At 35.8% G+C, this 20,283-nt stretch overlaps 2 protein-coding genes across 2 annotated transcripts; both read left to right on the top strand.

Annotated features, from left to right (window-relative positions):
* The first annotated feature begins 424 nt into the window (after positions 1 to 424).
* LOC126786324 (glutamate receptor 2.8-like) lies at positions 425 to 5,018 on the top strand. Its single transcript, XM_050512110.1, has 5 exons — positions 425 to 698; positions 1,989 to 3,331; positions 3,468 to 3,780; positions 3,898 to 4,304; positions 4,414 to 5,018. The coding sequence occupies exons 1-5, from the start codon at positions 425 to 427 to the stop codon at positions 4,999 to 5,001; spliced, it is 2,925 nt and encodes a 974-aa protein (XP_050368067.1). The 3' UTR covers positions 5,002 to 5,018.
* Positions 5,019 to 8,428: 3,410 nt separating this feature from the next.
* On the top strand, positions 8,429 to 19,881 carry LOC126786325 (glutamate receptor 2.8-like). Its single transcript, XM_050512111.1, is given in 6 exon segments — positions 8,429 to 8,720; positions 12,613 to 13,660; positions 16,604 to 16,895; positions 18,336 to 18,648; positions 18,760 to 19,166; positions 19,279 to 19,881. Coding segments are annotated over 6 exon segments (2,934 nt in total). The 5' UTR covers positions 8,429 to 8,449.
* Positions 19,882 to 20,283: the final 402 nt, after the last annotated feature.

The following is a 20,283-nucleotide window of genomic DNA, read 5'->3' as shown; positions in this document are numbered from 1 at the left end:
GGACACCGGATGACTTTACAATATATAGATACTCGGAATGGCTTGATGATGATAGATTATGAAGTGCATGATATTATCGATCGTTTAAAGTAATAAGTCGTCGTCAGTTTTCTAGAAAAAATCTTATTAACAAATCAAAATATATGCCTGAAGGAGGACCAGTGACCGGATATTAATTAGGCATTTAGCTAGTCTAACTTATTCTACTTGTCTAAATTATATATCATGCATACGTTAATTAAGAATTATAATATCAACTGACTGATTCTCTTGTGATCTTTTCGTGGTACCTTCGTGTCCATGCATCTTAACTAGAGAGTTTGCATCGATCTCTGCTTATTCTATCTCCTATATAAATTAGTATTTGGCTTAACTAGTATAACAGCAATTTTCCGAAGTAAGCACGCACGTAGTATAATTACATATGAGCTCGATGGAGAATCAGAAGAGAAGGAGTATCCTCCTTGTTTTTGTCTCATGGATTCTCATGGCGGGGGTTCAGGCAGCTGAAAACACAACAAGAATCCCAGTGAATGTGGGAGTTATAGCAGACCTTGACGAACCGGCTGGGAAAATGTATTTGAGTTGCATAGAAATGGCACTCTCAGACTTCTATGCTTCACATGCTCAATACAAGACTAGGGTCGTTTTGAACGCCAGTAACTCCCACGAAGATGTCGTTGGTGCAGCTGATGCAGGTACTCGCTCTCTCCCTCTCTCTCTCTCTCTCTCTCTCTCTCTCTCTCTCTCTCTCTCTCTCTCTCTCTCTCTCTCTGTGTCGGGTTTTTATATTTGATTTGGATTGTAGTAATTATATATGATTATCTTTTGGTTGCATAAGAAGAAAGAAGAAATACAGTAACTTTGCTATGATTGATAAACACAGTTAATATGTTTCACTCTCCCATTTATGAGGGAAACTTGCCTTATTCTTCGGATATGATGCATTTTTTCTATTATCATATGTTAATAGGCTCGGCTCACTCAAGATCTCTTGATATTAGTTATTTTTTAAATTACTATATCTTGATCGATAAGTATAGAGCCCTGAATATCACAGTTGAAAGTTGAAACCTTCGAGATAATTTTTTATAAGACTTGGTTTTTTCTCATTTTCTCATATTAACCATTGTGGTACCCAAAACGGATTTATTCTGTAAATTTTCAACCAAATTCTTTTTGATGGTTAAGGAATCGAACTAGATAAATTATAGGGCAGGGTGAATCAAACTTGATGCCATGTGATACATGCCTGATTCTAAGTAACTTTTAAATACTAACTTCAGATAATTATTTTCGTTAATTTGTATTATAAATTCTAATTACTATTTTTTATGTATTTAACTAATTATTAATATTTTATGTTGATATTTTAAGATTTATTTATTTAATTCTATTTATATCACCATTATGACCTAAAATGAGCGGCAACGTCTTACATATATATTCACCGTTAGTTGTTATTAATAGTTAAAATTCAGCTGTAGAGATTGATGCCAACATGATTGAATATCAAAATTTTAAGCATGTTTTGCTAAAATGAGTTAAAAAAATATAATATTGTGCATTTAGTTATTTTAAAGAGCATATTTTTTTTTTACAAAAAATATATATCACCCGCAATAGACTCTCTAAAGATATAATAATTTTAGGTTAACTTTCACGCTTTCAACTATCTTGGGAGAGCGAGATAGCTCAAACTTAATTTATTTAAATTTAAAACATTCATTTTATGTAATTATATAATTCACACACACATATATACACACACATTTAAGCTACTTCTATTTATTTAATAAATATTCAAAGTTCTAATAAAGCTAATATAAAGAGAATATTGGCTCATTTGGGCCAAAATTTAATTTAAATAAAGGATAACCTTACTAAATATGCTCCCAATAAACGTACGTACACGTTATTTGTCAATCATTCTAATATGCACCATAATATTAAATTGTATCAACTAATTAATTCTTTTTTTGAAACAGCTTTGGATCTGATAAAGAATGTAGAAGTGAAAGCAATCCTGGGACCAATGACGTCAATGCAAGCAACTTTTGTTGTCAATCTTGGAGAAAAAGCTCATGTCCCCATCATATCATTTTCTGCAACAAGCTCTTCACTTACTTCACTTCAAAGCTCCTATTTTTTCCAATTAGCACAAAATGACTCTAGCCAAGTGAAAGCCATAAGTGGTGTTATTCAAAACTTTGGATGGAGGCGAGTTGTCCCCATTTACGTAGACAATTTGTATGGGGAAGGAATCATTCCTTTTCTAATTGATGCCTTGCTCGAGGTTAATGCCCATGTCCCATATCGAAGTCTAATTTCACAGTCATCAACTGATGATGAGATTAAGATAGAACTTTACAAGTTAATGACTATGCAAACCAGAGTCTTTGTAGTGCATATGATGCCTAAACTAGCATCCAAATTATTTTCCAACGCGAAGGAGATTGGAATGATGAACAAGGGCTTTGTATGGATCACAACCAATGGGATTGGAGACCATTTAAGGGCAATGGGATCTGTTCTGAATTCTATGCAAGGAGTATTAAGTGTGGAGACTAATGTTTTAGACACGTCCAAGCTTAGAGAATTCAGATCAAGGTGGAAAAGACAATTCCAAAAAGATAATCCTGAAATCATTGATGTTAAGTTGGATGTTTTTGGATATCGGGCATATGATGCGGCTTTTGCAATAGCCATGGCAATTGAAAATGTTGGGAATGCAAGCTTTGGATTTGAAAACAGAAATGTTTCAGCTTTCAACTCTACAGATATTGGAACCTTAAAGATCTCGCAGTATGGTTCAAACATTTCTAATGCCTTATCTTTGACTAGCTTCAGAGGCATAGCTGGTGATTTCAATCTTGTGGATAGGCAACTTCAACTGTCAACATTCAAGATCGTTAATGTGAATGGTTATGGAGCAAGAGTAGTTGGATATTGGACACCGGAAAATGGAAGGTTAGTGAAGAATTTGAACACAACAAGTAGTTGTAATGTTTCGGCTGTCAAGTGCGATATCCTTGGACCCATTATATGGCCGGGAGAGTCATCCTCCGTTCCAAAGGGATGGGAGATCCCAGAAAATGGTACAAAGTTGAGAATTGGAGTTCCAGTGAAGGATGGTTTTAAGGAATTTGTTAAAGTAACAACAGATTTGAGTACCAATACAACTGATGTCAATGGGTTCAGTATTGATGTGTTTAAGGCTGTAGTGGACAAGTTACCGTATGCACTTCCTTATGAGTTGATTCCCTTTGCATATCCTAATGGCACAAGCGCTGGTACTTATAATGATTTAATCTATCAAATATACCTTGGGGTAAGTTTCTTAATTTTCAACTGCGTTAATACATGGTGCATACTCTTAATTTTTACTTACATGTTTTGTTAAAAAGATATAAATGAATTAGATTCTTTAATTATTTACTTGACTTTTTTTTGTGTGACCTTGATAGAAATTTGATGCTGTGGTTGGAGATGCAACAATCAGAGCAAATAGAACATTATATGTGGACTTTGCAATGCCATATACAGAGTCTGGTGTAGTGTTGGTGGTGCCAATCATAGACAGCAGGATAAAAAATGCATGGGTGTTTTTGCAGCCCTTGACATGGGACCTTTGGATGACGACTTTGTGTTTTTTCATCTTCATTGGTTTTGTGATTTGGGTGCTCGAACACCGAATCAATGATGATTTTCGTGGTCCTCCTTCATATCAAGTTGGCACAAGCTTCTGGTTCTCTTTTTCAACCATGGTTTTTTCACAGAGTAATATTTCATTACCACCCTCTAGCTGTAGTAGTACTATGTTTCATTGAACAGATATGCATCATATTTTTATTAAATACTTTCAACATGTTTTCTAATGTAGAACTCACTTGACAGGGGAAAGAGTGGTTAGCAACTTGGGAAGATTTGTGATGATTATATGGGTGTTTGTTGTGCTGATAGTGACGCAAAGCTATACTGCTAATCTAGCATCATTATTAACTGTTCAACAACTTCGACCGACTATTAATGATTTAGATGATCTCTTAAGGAATGGAGAAAACGTTGGCTACATGAGGGGTGCTTATGTTTATGATCTCTTGATACAAAGTGGTTTTCAAGATTCCAAGCTGAAGCCTTATGGATATATGGAAGAAATCGATGAAGCTCTTTTAAAAGGGAGCACAAAGGGTGGTATAGCTGCAATTGTTCATGAAACCCCCTACATGCGGCTATTTGTTGCAAAATATTGTTCCAAATATACTATGATTGGACCAATCTTTAAAACCGATGGCGTTGGCTTTGTAAGATCTCCCTCTCCTCATTTTATTTACACATATATATGTATGTATGTGATTTCGATCAAATCATATCATGTAAATGATTTTTTTAATTTTGTGGTAAACTTTACAGGCATTTCCAAAAGGTTCTCCTCTGGTATCTGATATTACTCAAGCAGTCCTAAATTTGACAGATGATGGAATGCTGACGAAGATTGAAGATAAATGGATCAAGAAAGATAGTAACTGTAAAGACTCTACTGGGAAGTATTCTAGCAGTGCTCTTAGCCTTGAGAGCTTTTGGGGTCTCTTTTTAATTGCAGGGACATCGTCAATATTTGCTCTAATCATATTTATAACTTCCTTCTTGCACGAGCATAAGCATGTCCTGATGCCCCCTGATTCGGACACCTCTGTGTGGAAAAGGATTAGAGCCATGTTCGAGATCTTCAATCAAAAAAAAGTTAGCTCTCATACATTTAAAAGCAGTCGACATTCAGATAGTTCTGTTGGTGCTCATGATCTTGAAGGAAAATCATTACCACCAAATAACAACTGGCCAGAAAGTCCACAGAGCTATACCAACCATACAGAGGCGACTTCTGCATTTTCCGGGCAAGAAACACCAATATCTCATGGTCTAGCATCTCCGGAAATTTTTCCATCGTATGAGCATGCCATCACAATTCAAGAAACCCATGAGACTTCCAAAACAACTTGATTAAGAGAAAAAAGGAAATGCAAAACGAAAGATGTATAGAACTTCTCTTCATGTATATTATTACTGTAATATTAATTCAACAATAATGAGTTAATTAGCTTCTAGTATATATGAAGTTTCTATATCAAAGCTATGCATCTATTATTGCATCATTTGCATGCATGTAATATATGTAATGTTTATATATCCCTCTTCCTAGTCTCAAGCATTAGGGGATTTATGGCGACAACGGGAGACCTATAATTAACGACGTACTGCTGAGCCGTTTCTACGTCCTAATCGACTCTCACGTACTTAGTCACTATGGCCGAGTAGCCGGCTAACTAACCCCTTACAAGTTGATACGAGTTCTTGATGACGGCACCACGTACTGCATTTAACGTTCACTCGTAGTTCCCTCTAGTTCATTATGCTATTTGATGGCATCAGTCCCTACTAGAAAAGGGAGTATAAGCGATATTAGTTTCATGGGAACCCGCCCTTCAACAGTGCATTGACTACATTTTTCTTTTGTTTACTGATTTAAACCTTTTATTTACAAATTTAATATTTTAATAATCTTATAAGTCACATATGTATCCGAATGTATGACCATAAGACTACTTTTACCAAATACCAACAGATGTAATCTATTAAATGCCTAATACATGGGTTTCACCTCTTAAAAATCACAAAACGTAGATGGCGGCAAGTTCAAGGTGGGATTTGTACGTTTTTCTTTACTTAACCAATTATATTTCCTTTGTCTCCAGGCCCCTATTGTTTCTCACTCTCTTTGGTTCTCATGTACGAGAACCAATTAATTAAAGTGGATCAAGTACATGATAGCCGTCGATTATAATAAGTCAACCACGAACAAGAAATAAACTCATATTTAGTAATTAAGAAACTATCTGCCAAACCCACAAATATACAACACAGACAAGACAATGAAGAAGCCGATCATGGCCATACTAAAAAACTCCAAGCCTCATTGTTGTAATCGCATACAAAAGCTAAAAAAGAAAGAAAAGCAGATCTAAACTCAACCAACCAAGCTTAGTCCCACCTAAGCACATCAATAGAGCCAAAGGGCAAAAAGCTATACACAAAACAAAAAAGGAAAGAAACAACCAGCGCCAGCTAAAAACTACAACAAAACAACAACAGAGCCCAACAACATGCTAACAACCAATTAACCCAGCATGAGGCAACACAAGAAATTTTTTTGCTGAATTTTGAAATCTCTTTTCATGTGGACTCTTATACATCCTCTATCACTTGGGTGAGTTAGGGCTCCTGCAATTTGTTTTATTGGCATACGAGATCTTTAGCGTTAGATTTGAGATATGTTTTTTTTATTGTATATGTCTTTCATTGAAAAGATGATTATTTTCTAATTTCTCTCACATATCTCTTCATTACTCTCCAGTGATCAATACCACCCCAACTCAGATCGGGAACTCATAGTGACGGTTGTCAAAGCAAAATCTCCAATAGGTATTGTTGGGTGAGTGCGGCTAATGAACACTTGTTTGAAGATGAGTTGATTTATATATTTATTGTGATAGATTGGGGAAGAGCCTTCATAACTTTTGTTTGATTTGGGTTTTGCAGAAGCTTTCAGGTGAAGGCAGACTTGAGTCACTTGACCCATAACTCAAATTAAGGTGGTGGTTGGAATCAAGATCAGAGCTTGCTTCATCATTTCAAATCTAAAGGCAAAATACATCATTTGGATCCATCATTCATATATACTATTTAGTGATTGCTGTCTAATTTTCATCCTTTGTGAATGATAGAAGAAACACTCAGCCAACTATGACGGACTCGTTGGACTAGATATTGCATATCTACTGGCCGGGAGTTCTTCATAAAGAACAATTATGGACCTAATTAGTTGATGATGAACTACAAAATGAGAATACTGGTTTTAGATTTCACTGTATTAATTGGACTACAAACATGTACGAAAACGAATACTTATACATGTCAAAAGCACAAATGTTGAGATTCATGGGAGAATTCAAACACGAGACCAGGGTGGGCCCGTGACTCACGAATAAACTACAAATGTGATAAAATTGAGTATTAGCCACGGGAGTATTCCGGACATTCTTTGAAAGTGCCGCTGCAACGTGAGCAACGACAATGCGCACACAAATTCGTGGGAAAATGGCAATACGCACGAAAAAGAAAAGTGGCCCTTGTGAAATTTTTTTTGGGCATCTCCAACAGTATTAGATATTTCAATACCTAAAAATAGCTAAAACTAACATTTTGCTACTCTAAGATTGTGTTGTACTTCAGCAATGATAGTTATTCTTAAGTTAATTTAAATTTCAACACATAACATAATTTAGTTAGAGTTATTTTTTTTTCTAGCTATATTTAGCTTGAGTTTTTAGCTAAAACTAAATCTAATTTATAAATAGCTAGTCTGATAGAGATATAAAGTTAACATAAATTTTGATTGAAAGCTAAATTTTTCCATAATAACTAGTCTTTTGGAAACACTCTTACGTAGAGAACGTTCATAGCATAATTTTAGGGTTAAATGCGATCAGAAAACAAAATGGAAAAATTGAACTCGAAGATTCTGAGTGCATATACAAATATTGGACTTAATCTATGGGCATGCAAGAGACAACTTGGCGAACTGAAAACATCTTAATAGCCAATTATGATCTAGAATTATTAAGACCGTTGTTCAAAAAAGTCTAACCTAAATTTCAATTCAGCGTATTTGACTGATTATATTTCCCAGGATTTTGGAATATATGGATACTTGTACACGAAGATATCTCAGAATCTATCATCGAAAAAAGATATCTCAGATTCTCAATACGACAAAAATTATTTGAATAATACAAACTATAGTAGTTGGATTTCTTCAACTCGGATCGGAGTTTGAAAGCCACGCTGCGCATGCAACATGTCTATTCCAGACTTTCAGTCGAAGAATAATATCTAAGGCATCTCCCATGCATCTTCCATACTTGGACTTATACCAAATGCATGCATGCGAGTGCGACAGATACGTCCATTTCAGTCGAAGAATGAACATTTGATCTCGCGCGCGCGCGCGCACACTTACCACGTCAAAGTAGCCAAAGCATGTTAGCCAGGAAATGATGAGAAACTTCATGTATATGCGTGTGTGTGTGTGTGTATAATATATGTATATTACATTATTAATCACTGGCTAATAATAATTCTTACGCGGTGTGAATGAAAAGATAGAGACTAGTATAAGTCTTTCTATCTTTGATCAGTTCGTCCCATATTGTACGTATATGTTGGATTAAGTGTTGGCCAAATATGTTGGTCTATCTTTTCGTAGGACTTTCGTATACCGATCATATATCCGCCTAGCATTTCTGGTTATTTCGTATATAAATATAATGGAGTAGTACGTCTGACATTTGATATACAGGAGCGAGTCATGACCTTGCACTTCAAATTAAACATGAGCTCTATGGAGAATCAGAAGTGGAGTATCCTTCTTCTTTTCTCATGGATTTTCATGGTCACCGCCATGGGAGGTGAAAGCAGAACAACATTAATCCCGGTGAACGTGGGAGTTATCGTAGAACTTGACGAATCGACTGGGAAAATGTATTTGAGTTGCATCGAAATGGCGCTCTCAGATTTCTATGCTTCCAATGCTCACTACAAGACTAGGGTCGTTTTGAACACCAGGAACTCCAATGGAAATGTGGTTGGTGCAGCTGCCGCAGGTCTCTCTCTCTCTCTCTCTCTCTCTCTCTCTCTCTCTCTCTCTCTCTCTCTCTCTCTCTCTCTCTCTCTCTCTCTCTCTCTCTCTCTCTCTCTCATTAAGTTATTATAGATAGGTGATATATTGATGATATATAAGATATATAGATGGCCTGGGTACGTAATTTGCTATACCTTTGATGACCTACAAATTAGTGAAATACTAACGTCCCATGCATGTATGTTTAAGATTTAAGAAATCAATTTTTGCTAATCTAACCAATAAAACTTAATGGAAGATCTTTGTCTGGTTTTGATCGATAACGTTTTGACTGTACCCTAGTGTACATATGGTATGAAACAACGTACGTATATATAATTTGAAAAATGTTTTAACGCCGCAATATAACGTTATAATCTTATCTGACATATCACGTTACCTTATTATTTCAACAATTAAAATAATCATAAATTGTCATTTTAAATAAAATAATATTATTATCCTGGTTAACTTAATGACTTTAAATTATTGTAAACAAATATTTTTGTGAATTTTTTTATCATTTCTTTTTTCATCATGATAATGCTTGCAAAATATAATAAAAAAATTCAACACTTCAAATTATATATACGTGTGTGTGCCCGAAAAATATTTTCAAAAAAATTATTTCATCCAAGAAAAATATGGATGTGTGTGCTCAAAAAATATTTTAAAATAATACTATTTCGTCCTAAATAGTTTTGTTAGAGATTTTATATTTTTGTAATTTAATTAATAATTCGATATAGAATTTATGGTAATTAATTGTAGTCATTAATTGTATAAATTAATATAATTCATAAATGTAAAAAAATTATTTACATATTTAGTAACAAAAAGATGGAAATTTTCTTCTATTACCATCATAACATACGGTATTAATTAAGATTAGAGTATACATGAGCATAATAATATTTGTTACCTTACTTGTCCCATAAAATCTAATAAATTGTCATAAAATTATAATCTAGAATTTTTATATCAATAAATATATGATTTTCTTTTCATTTAAAAATAATTTTTTATAATTATTTTAATTGCATACACTACAAGATAACACAACATGTCACATATGGTTATAGCGCCCTAGCATTTTTCATACAATTTACTATCAAGGTAGAACATACTAGAACGGTACCATGTATATCCTACTTGTCATATAGTACACATATTGGCACCATTAATTCGCATCAGCACCCACACCATATCTTTCTCAAGCCGCCAAAGATCCCATCATCCCGCACAAGCACAATCGAGGTTGAAAATTCTCCCCACGTAGCCGCCATGCCAAGCACGGTCACCGCCATCTTGACTAGGCCTCATCATTTAGCCCGCGGACCCGAAAAACCCGCGGAGGCCCGTAAGCCCGACGGGCTTTTACCCGGCCCGGCCCGCGAGAAAGCCCGCCAAAGCCCGCTTCCGTTGGTAGAGGGCCGGGCTTAAATTAGAGTTGTGAAACCCGGCCCGGCCCGCCAAAAGCCCGCAAGGCCCGGTCCGTAAAAGCCCGCCAAATAATAAAATATTATACATACATATTTTTTTAGGTTTATAATAAAACTATTGCATTATGAAGCAACTATATTAAGGAAACTTCTCGGAATCGATCGACACCATCCGATGTGATCAATATATATATTTAATGATCATTTTAAAATTTCATGCAATTCGGACCTCGTTTAACCGTCGGAATTTCCGGTAAACCAAAAACAACACTAATATGCCCTAAGGGGGGACCAATTACCAAGATGCGAATGTGGAAATTTGTTTACATATTTGAAATCACCTAATTTTTGTTACCTATCGTGCGCGGTCGAACTGAAGAAATCTAGTTAGCAAAGCCCCGGTCAATGAGGTTTAAATATGTCAAAACGCCTCTTTTTTAGTTGACCGTTGGTACGAACGGTCAAACCATGTCCAAAACGAACGAAATTTTTACGGGTTCCCTAAATATATATACCGATCACATCTAATGGCGTCGATCGACCATATTTTGAATTTGAGTTGTCGATCGCCGAAGTGTCCACTAATGTATTATAACCTTATATTAGGTTTATAATAAAACTATAACATTATGAAGCGACTATATGAAGGAAACTTCTCGGAATCGATCGACACCATCCGATGTGATCAATATATATATTTAATGATCATTTTAAAATTTCATGCAATTCGGACCTCGTTTAACCGTCAGAATTTCCGGTAAACCAAAACAACACTAATATGCCCTAAGGGGGGACCAATTACAAAGATGCGAATGTGGAAATTTATTTACATATTTGAAATCACCTAATTTTTGTTACTTATCGTGCGCGGTCGAACTGAAGAAATCTAGTTGGCAAATCCCCGGTCAATGAGGTTTAAATATGTCAAAACGCCTCTTTTTTAGTTGACCGTTGGTACGAACGGTCAAACCATGTCCAAAACGGACGAAATTTTTACGGGTTACCTAAATATATATACCGATCACATCTACTGGTGTCGATCGACCATATTTTGAATTTGAGTTGTCGATCGCCGAAGTGTCCACTAATGTATTATAACCTTATATTAGGTTTATAATAAAACTATCACATTATGAAGTAACTATATGAAGGAAATTTCTCGGAATCGATCGACACCATCCGATGTGATCAATATATATATTTAATGATCATTTTAAAATTTCATGCAATTCGGACCTCGTTTAACCGTCGGAATTTCCGGTAAACCAAAAACAACACTAATATGCCCTAAGGGGGGACCAATTACCAAGATGCGAATGTGGAAATTTGTTTACATATTTGAAATCACCTAATTTTTGTTACCTATCGTGCGCGGTCGAACTGAAGAAATCTAGTTAGCAAAGCCCCGGTCAATGAGGTTTAAATATGTCAAAATGCCTCTTTTTTAGTTGACCGTTAGTACGAACGGTCAAACCATGTCCAAAACGGACGAAATTTTTACGGTTTCCCTAAATATATATACCGATCACATCTACTGGTGTCGATCGACCATATTTTGAATTTGAGTTCTCGATCCCCGAAGTGTCCACTAATGTATTATAACATTATATTAGGTTTATAATAAAACTATCACATTATGAAGCGACTATATGAAGAAAACTTCTCGGAATCGATCGACACCATCCGATGTGATCAATATATATATTTAATGATAATTTTAAAATTTCATGCAATTCGGACCTCGTTTAACCGTCGGAATTTCCGGTAAACCAAAAACAACACTAATATGCCCTAAGGGAGGACCAATTACCAAGATGCGAATGTGGAAATTTGTTTACATATTTGAAATCACCTAATTTTTGTTACCTATCGTGTGCGGTCGAATTGAAGAAATCTATTTGGTAAAGCCCCGGTCAATGAGATTTTATTATGTGAAAACGCCACTTTTTGTTGTTAACCGAAAATTCCGACGGTTAAACAAGGTCCGAATTGGATGAAATTTTTACACGGTCCCTAAATATATATATCGATCACATCTATTGGTGTCGATCGACAATATTTCGAAACTAGAATTTATTTGTGACTTTTATTTTAGAATGTTTTCTAACAATTCTTTTATTATTTCAAACCTTTAAATTAGAGTATTATATTGTTTTTCTAATACAAGCCCGTAAGGCCCGACCCGCAAAAGCCCGCAAGGCCCGCCTTAGGTGGGCGGGCTTGGATCTTCGTATTTTTAAAAATACCCGGCCCGGCCCGGTCCGTTGACGAGCCCTAACCGATTCAAAGTGACCAACTGACCAAGCAACGATCATGACCAAATGTTAGAGACATAATATAGACCCTGATTACATTTTTCATTCTACTGTTGTAATTGCTAATTAGCTCATAAATCTCAAACTTAATAAATTTTTTTTTTCACAATGAACACAGCTTTAGATCTGATAAAGAATGTCGAAGTGAAAGCCATCCTAGGACCGGTGTCGTCAACGCAGGCAAGTTTCGTTGTTAATCTTGGAGAGCAAGCTCATGTACCCATCGTTACATTTTCTGCAACAAGCCCATCTCTTACCTCACTTCAGAGTTCTTATTTTTTTCGATTTGCACAAAATGACTTGAATCAAGTGAAAGCTATAAGTGCTATTGTTCAAAACTTTGGATGGAGACGGGTCGTGCCCATCTACGTAGACGATATGTACGGGGAAGGAGTCATACCTTTTTTAATTGATGCTTTGCAAGAGGTGGACGCTCATGTTCCCCATAGAAGTGCAATTCATGAATTAGCCTCTGATGACAAAATTGAATAGGAGCTTTACAAGTTGATGACGATGCAGACTCGAGTATTTATTGTGCATATGAAGCCTGCTCTTTCGTCTCGGCTATTTGCAAAGGCGAAAGAGATAGGAATGATGGAGGAGGGTTTTGTTTGGATCACGACTAATGGTATTGGAAATAATATAAAGTCTATGGTTTCCTTCCTTGATTCGATGCAAGGCCTGTTAGGTGTAGAAAGTTACATTCCAAGGACAAAGAAGCTTAGCAAATTCATATCAAGGTGGAAAAGACAGTTCCAACAAGACAATCCCAAATTCATTGATGTTCAGTTAGATGCTTTTGGATTGCGGGCATATGATGCCGTTTTTGCAGTAGCCATGGCAATTGAAAAGGTTGCCGGTCTACGTTTCAAATTCCAAAAGAGGATTAATGCTTCTTCCTTCAAATTAACAGATCTGGATACCTTTGAGGTCTCTCATCATGGTTCAAAACTTGCCCGTGCATTATCTGTTATTAATTTTAGTGGTATGGCTGGAAACTTCAATCTTGTTGATAAGCAACTTAATGTATCAACTTTTAAGATTATCAATGTGAATGGTGATGGACCAAGAACAGTTGGATATTGGACACCGGAAACTGGAAGGGTTGTAAAGCGGTTGAGTTCAAGAAGTAGTAGAATATCAACTCCCTCTTGCGATCTTAGACCTATAATGTAATAACCCTAAATTTCAAATACATTATTTGAATTAATTTGAGTTCTATAAAGACATGAATTTCAGTTTAAATGAATATGATTGTTTGCAAACGTTACGAAACGGTTAATAAGAAAACGTTACGTTTCCAAACGAATTTATCGACTTTTATTTCGTCGCCCGGTTGCGAAATCTTCCTTCACGAAATTTGTAGAGTGCATCGATACCAGTTCGTGGATATGTGACGCGTTTTAATCGGACGACGTACGTAAAAGTTATTCACGTCGGAAGTTAGTTTCCGATTTGGAAACTAATATAAAAAGGAATTTTTTTTTAACTAGGGTTTCCATAACTGGAAACCCCTAAGTTTCTCTCCGCCTCCCTCATTTCTCCTCTCCCTCGAAACCTCTCTCTCTTCCCTCGAACTCTCTCCCTCCGAACCTCCTCAACACCGGCGATCTCAACCTTCAGGCTGCCGTGGTCATCACCGCCTGGCCCAAGAGCACTGCACGACCCTCCTCTACGAACCCCAAGATCGTCGCAGCACCTCGTGGCGTCGTGAGTCTCCGCACTCCAACCCGAGGCTGCAACCATCACCTTGGCGACGCGAGGGCACGAAGGAGAGCACGCCGATCGTCGCCCTTGGAGCTTCTGCCATCGATTTAGGGACGAAACCCCACGATTCAAGCCCTCCCCGAGGAATCGAAGGACGGTCGGCGATTCAAGCTCTTTCGGAGCCAAATTTGAGTTCTTGGCTTCGATTAAGGTATGATTTGTTGTATTGATGGGTTGGTTGTGATTGTTGGTGAATTGCGAATTGTTTGGAGCAGATCGGAGATAGGAGGTGAGGGTGGACCACCGCCGCATTAAGCGGCGCGTGTGGAGGTGTGGGGTGGCGTAGGGGCTGCCTAGGATCGGAGGAAGGAAGAGGGGAGAAAGGAGGAGGGTTTTGGGGTGGTGGTGATATCACACGCGCCGGTTTTGGGCTCGGCGCGTGGGCCCCACGCGTTCCACGTGCGGCGGTGTGACAGTGTTTTCTGATAGGGGTATTTTGGTAATTTACTTAAATGTAAATGTAAATTTTAGTTACGACGGTAAATGTAATTAAATTTTACCTTCGGTAAATGTAAATATAAATTACCTTCAGTAATTGTAAAAAAAGTAATTTGTAAAAGGGTAATTTAGTAAATTTTATTTACTGAGTTTGTATTTACATTTAAACGGTACGTATACGTACAGAAATACGTATATAATATTTATACGTACAGAAATACGTACATAGTATTTATACGTACAGAAATACGTATATAATATTTATACGTACATGAATACATATATAATATTTATACGTACATAAATACGTATATAGTATTTATACGTATAGAAATACGTATTATTGTTTATTTGTACAGTAACCGTGAAATAGTAACAGTGAACAGTAACTTCGTAAAACCGAAAATTACTGAACAGTAACCGATTATTACTGTTTCGGCATTTAAAGGTTTACGAAACGATTCTAAATTCTTTTCTTATCTTTTCAAGGTGATCGTTAAATCGAGGAAATGAATTATCATCGGGAATTGTGGAATTACGCTCGAGTCGATAAGGTGAGTAAAATCTCACGTATTTACGAATCTACCCTCGCGGTGATTCAATATTTTGCAAGAGTATTTAGTAATGAATTACAAACATGTATACAATATAGTGGATTACATATATATTGTATAAATGGTAATAAGTACCTATATATATAGTTCATTATATTATATATTGTTATTAATTCATTACAAATGGTCATTTCAATGACGAGAAATCGGTATTGAGCATGTGTTGTGAAATATGACATGTATAGGATATAGTGGACTATATATATATGGTATAAATGGTAAATAAGTACGAATATATATAGTTTGCTATATAATATACTGTTATGATTTAATTGAGATTATATCGAACATAATTTTGAATTGTACAATACGATGTGTGATTATTGTACGTGTTATTAACACAGTGATTGTTAAAATGTCGATTTGTCTTCGGACTTGATTTTGTACAATATGATGTGAGATTATTGTACGTGTTGGCAAGTCGGAACCTAGCCTTTGGCCGGGCGAAAGTTACGATACAGTTAGAGCTCTATTCTGTCAGCCATAGTACTTCATGTGAGGTAACGGGTGGTTATCTTCTCATGAGTACTCAGTTTGTTTTGGATGTTGGGTAGCGGGTGGTTACCCAATATCAGCGTAGTACTGCATGTGAGGTAACGGGTGGTTATCTGCTCATGGGTACTCAGATTGTTTTGGATGTTGGGTAGCGGGTGGCTATCCAATATCAGCGGTGTATTACGAGAGGGGTAACAGATGTGTACCAGCGTTCTTGGTACCCGTATTATAAATGCATTTGGCTAACCAGAAGGGTTACTTAATTTCTCATGAGCGTTTTATTTTCATATTTCTTTGGGACAACCTGATGGGCCGTCTATTGACTCATGAGGGCATTTATATTTGTTGATTGTGATTTTTCGTATATATTGATATGCGAACGGTATTGTCATTTTACTCATACGAGCTATAAGCTTACCGGGTTTGTGTTTACAATCCCGGTGCACCAATTCAATGGTGTAGGGGATAATTCCGCAGGTACTGATTAGTGGAGATCGAGTGACGACGCCGGAGATTTGAAGTCGTACGTGTCCTGTTCGTGGTGAGATTTCTAGCGTGGATTTTGTGTGTGAGAATTGGTGTGATTTTATTTGTGAGGATTATTACATTTTCCATCATATGTAATGTCGAATTATAAATTTGGTTTGTAATAATCGGTTTGACTGAGTTGTATTTGGAACTCAGAGATGATCCGCTATGCACGTTAAATGATTTCATTTTCATTGAGATTGTTTTTGGTGTTCTAACGACTTTGAGATTTTGAGTTTTTAGGCTCAAAATTTTAGGGTCGTTACATATAATATGGCCTGAAGAGTCGTTATCGGTTCCTAAAGGATGGGATATCCCGGCAAACGGTACCAAGTTGAGAATAGGAGTTCCTGTGAAGGATGGTTTTCTAGAGTCTGTTAGAGTGACCGGAAATGCAAGCACTAATACAGTGGATGTCACCGGGTTTAGTATTGACGTTTTCAAGGCCGTAGTGGAGATCTTACCATATTCACTACCATACGAGTTAATTCCCTTTGCAAAGGCTAATGGAAGCAGCGCTGGCACATACAATGATTTGGTGTATCAAGTACATACTGGGGTAAGTACATCTTAATTTTCTTCGCATTTTCTATATCTGATATACATTATGTTGAAAGATGAGCAATGAATACAACAATTATGCTTACAGTATCAATTTTGTTCACTATCATTATTTTTTGGGTAATTAATTATAGACCCAAAAATCAATACCCCTTTTAATCTAAATCCACCCTTAAAACTCTTTATGTTAGTTTGAACAAGAAATAAAAAAATAATTATTTGTTATAAGAAATAAAACTTGTTCTTGATGAAAATTACTTTCTTTGCCATTGGTACAAATACAATTGGTATGTTTTCTGAATTGCTTAATTGTAGCTTCAATTTAACATCTCATCACCTCATATTAATTCATTCACCTTGAAATCCCTTCATTTATGAAATTCCTTATCACCTCCAAATCTCTTACTCAAGTACTACCTTATAGTAGGTATTTTTGTTATTTATGCAATCGGTAAAAAACATAATCCTTATTGTTCAGTGGAGTATATGATTTTATGAAATATGTATGTTTTTCCTTAAGTCTGCTAAATATGTGAGATGATTCATATGGTTACTTGTGTATTGGTTGAGATTTGTAGGTTTCATAATTTTGTTGAGTAGGTAGGTTTCACAATTTAGTTTGGATTTGTATCTGTAGAGTATGTGTGGTTTTGTTGTGCATCTAAGGTTGAGGTAATAAGTTCTATTCTATAGAGCATTAAAATCTACTTAGTAGGTAACATGATTTGCATCTGTTTAACATGTTTACGTAAAGTGGATAATTATTTAGTAGATAGTGAAATCTGCATCCATAGTGTTGGAATTGGATAATTATGGGGATTTCATAATGTTCTTTAAATTATAGTGTGTAGGGTTGTTTTGGTTCATGATATGTGTTTTCAATCTGTTGGATATGTAGGAGGATAAAAAGTATATTCCAAATATATATAAAAAAATGTTTGATAACATAAAGTTATAGGAGACTAAATAGACGTCAAGAGATGGAGAAACAAAAACTAAGACAAAATTTAAGGCTCATTATTACAAATTCAAATAATTAATCATCTTAAAAAAGAATTTTTTTATATTTTTCAATCATATCTTTGTTTCACTCTTGTATATTCTATAATTTCTCTAAATTAATGTTGATACTGGTTTTCTCAAATTTCTCCAAAATGAAATATTTCATTTATGATAGATATAATTAAATGTTAACTAAATTAGTAGTTGGTCAAAGCTAATTTTAAGGAGGAGTTTCAATTTCTCAACCTAGAAAGTAAAAAAGTGAAACCATTCTAAATGAAAAATATTTGTTATAAAAATATTAGGTTAAAATAATTTTGGATTTAGATTGAAAAAACTTTTGGGTGTGGGTTTAGATTTAACTGGGAGCTTCAAAATTGGGTTTATGTCTAATTTTTTTTTGGCTTGACAACATTTTTTTTCTGTTGGCTTACAGTTTTTTGATGCTGTGGTTGGAGATGCAACAATTAGAGCAAATAGGTCATTATATGCAGGTTTTACTATGCCATATACCGAGTCTGGTGTAGTGATGGTTGTGCCTGTACAAGACAAGAGGACTAAAAGTGCATGGGTTTTCTTGAAGCCTTTGACATGGGACCTTTGGATGACGACTCTGGGCTTTTTCATCTTCATAGGGTTTGTAATTTGGGTTCTTGAACATCGGGTTAATGACGATTTTCGTGGTTCTCCATCAAATCAAATTGGCACAAGCTTCTGGTTTTCTTTCTCAACCATGGTTTTCTCACAAAGTAATTATCTATACACTTTAATCTAATCGTACCTTATATTTTTTTTTTCCATATCAGACATATATATGTTTATATTTGCATAGTACTAACTTCTTCAATTTCGTCTTACAGGGGAGAAAGTGGTCAGTAATTTGGCAAGATTTGTGATGATTATATGGATATTTGTTGTGCTAATTGTGACACAGAGCTACACAGCTAGTTTGGCGTCACTGTTGACAATTCAACAACTCCAACCAACTGTCACCGATATATATGATCTTCTGAGGAATGGTGACAATGTGGGCTATATGACGAGTTCTTATATATATGGTATCTTGATAGAAAAAGGATTTCATGCTAACAGGCTTAAAGGTTATGAAAAGATGGAAGAAATAGATGTAGCTCTTTCGAAGGGGAGTCGAAATGGCGGCATTGCTGCTATGTTTCATGAAACCCCCTATATGAAGGTTTTTGTTGCAAAATATTGTTCCAAATATACCATGATTGGACCTATATTTAGAACTGATGGCTTTGCCTTCGTAAGATCTCTGTCATCACATAGAACTATATACAAATTCTTCTCTCTTTCTCTTTTCCTCTCCTGAGGCTACATTTCTCTTATGTAATTTGTATTTGATGTTGGCTTTACAGGTATTTCCGAAAGGTTCTCCTCTTATACCGGATGTTTCACAAGCAATCCTCAATTTGACAGAACGAGAGACGATAATGAACCTTGAAGATAAATGGATCAGAAAAGAAAACAATTGCAACAAAGATCCGGGTACCGAGAAACTGTACGGCAGTAGTCTTGGCCTAGAGAGCTTTTGGATCCTATTTCTCATTGCTGGGATAGCTTCAATATCAGCTCTTCTCATATTTGCAACTTCCTTCCTTCACAATCATAAGCAAGTTTTGATGTCTTCTGATTCAAGAGCTTCCAAGTGGAAAAGGACTAGGACCATGTTCCAGATTTTTAATGACAAAGCAGTTGAGTCTAGTACTTTTAAAAGCAGTAGACATATCACTGGTGCTCCAGATCATGATGTTATTGGCTCACCAAATAATAAGTGGCCTGAAAGTCCATTTAGCTACACCAACCAAACGGATGCAAGTCATGCAACATCTTCATTCTGTGGAGAGCTAGAAACTTCATCTCACGGTCAAGCATCTCCGGAAATCGTTCCAACTGTTGAGCTTGCTTTCACTGATCAAGAAATGCAAGCTACTCCTCAAACAGCTCAAGAAAGAGTTTGAAGCTAGCTAGCTAGGAAGCAAAAGACAACACAGATTTTACGTAAACTCTTCATCTGAAGTATGTATGTATATATATATATATATATCTATCTTTGTAAATAATAATTAATTTAACAATTCATATTGCTTATAAAGTTCAGATTAGTTTCCTTCGATCATCACGTACACCTCCATATAGATATATGCTCTGAGGTTCCAATTAGATCGCTGTTGATGCTGAGTTTCCCGTTAGGTTGACACAGAAGAAGTGTGACACATTTAACTATTAAACTATTAAGATCTTTTATTGCTATCGTATTGAACTCGATGAATTGTAACAGTTTTTAAAGTACGTTGGATACACAGGATTAATTCATCACGGTAATTTATAAAGCTAGACTTGATCATTTCGTAAGAGTGTGA

Source organism: Argentina anserina, chromosome 3 (assembly GCF_933775445.1).
Source record: "Argentina anserina chromosome 3, drPotAnse1.1, whole genome shotgun sequence".
NCBI classification, from domain to species: domain Eukaryota; kingdom Viridiplantae; phylum Streptophyta; class Magnoliopsida; order Rosales; family Rosaceae; genus Argentina; species Argentina anserina.
This window is presented reverse-complemented; position numbering and strand designations above follow the sequence as displayed.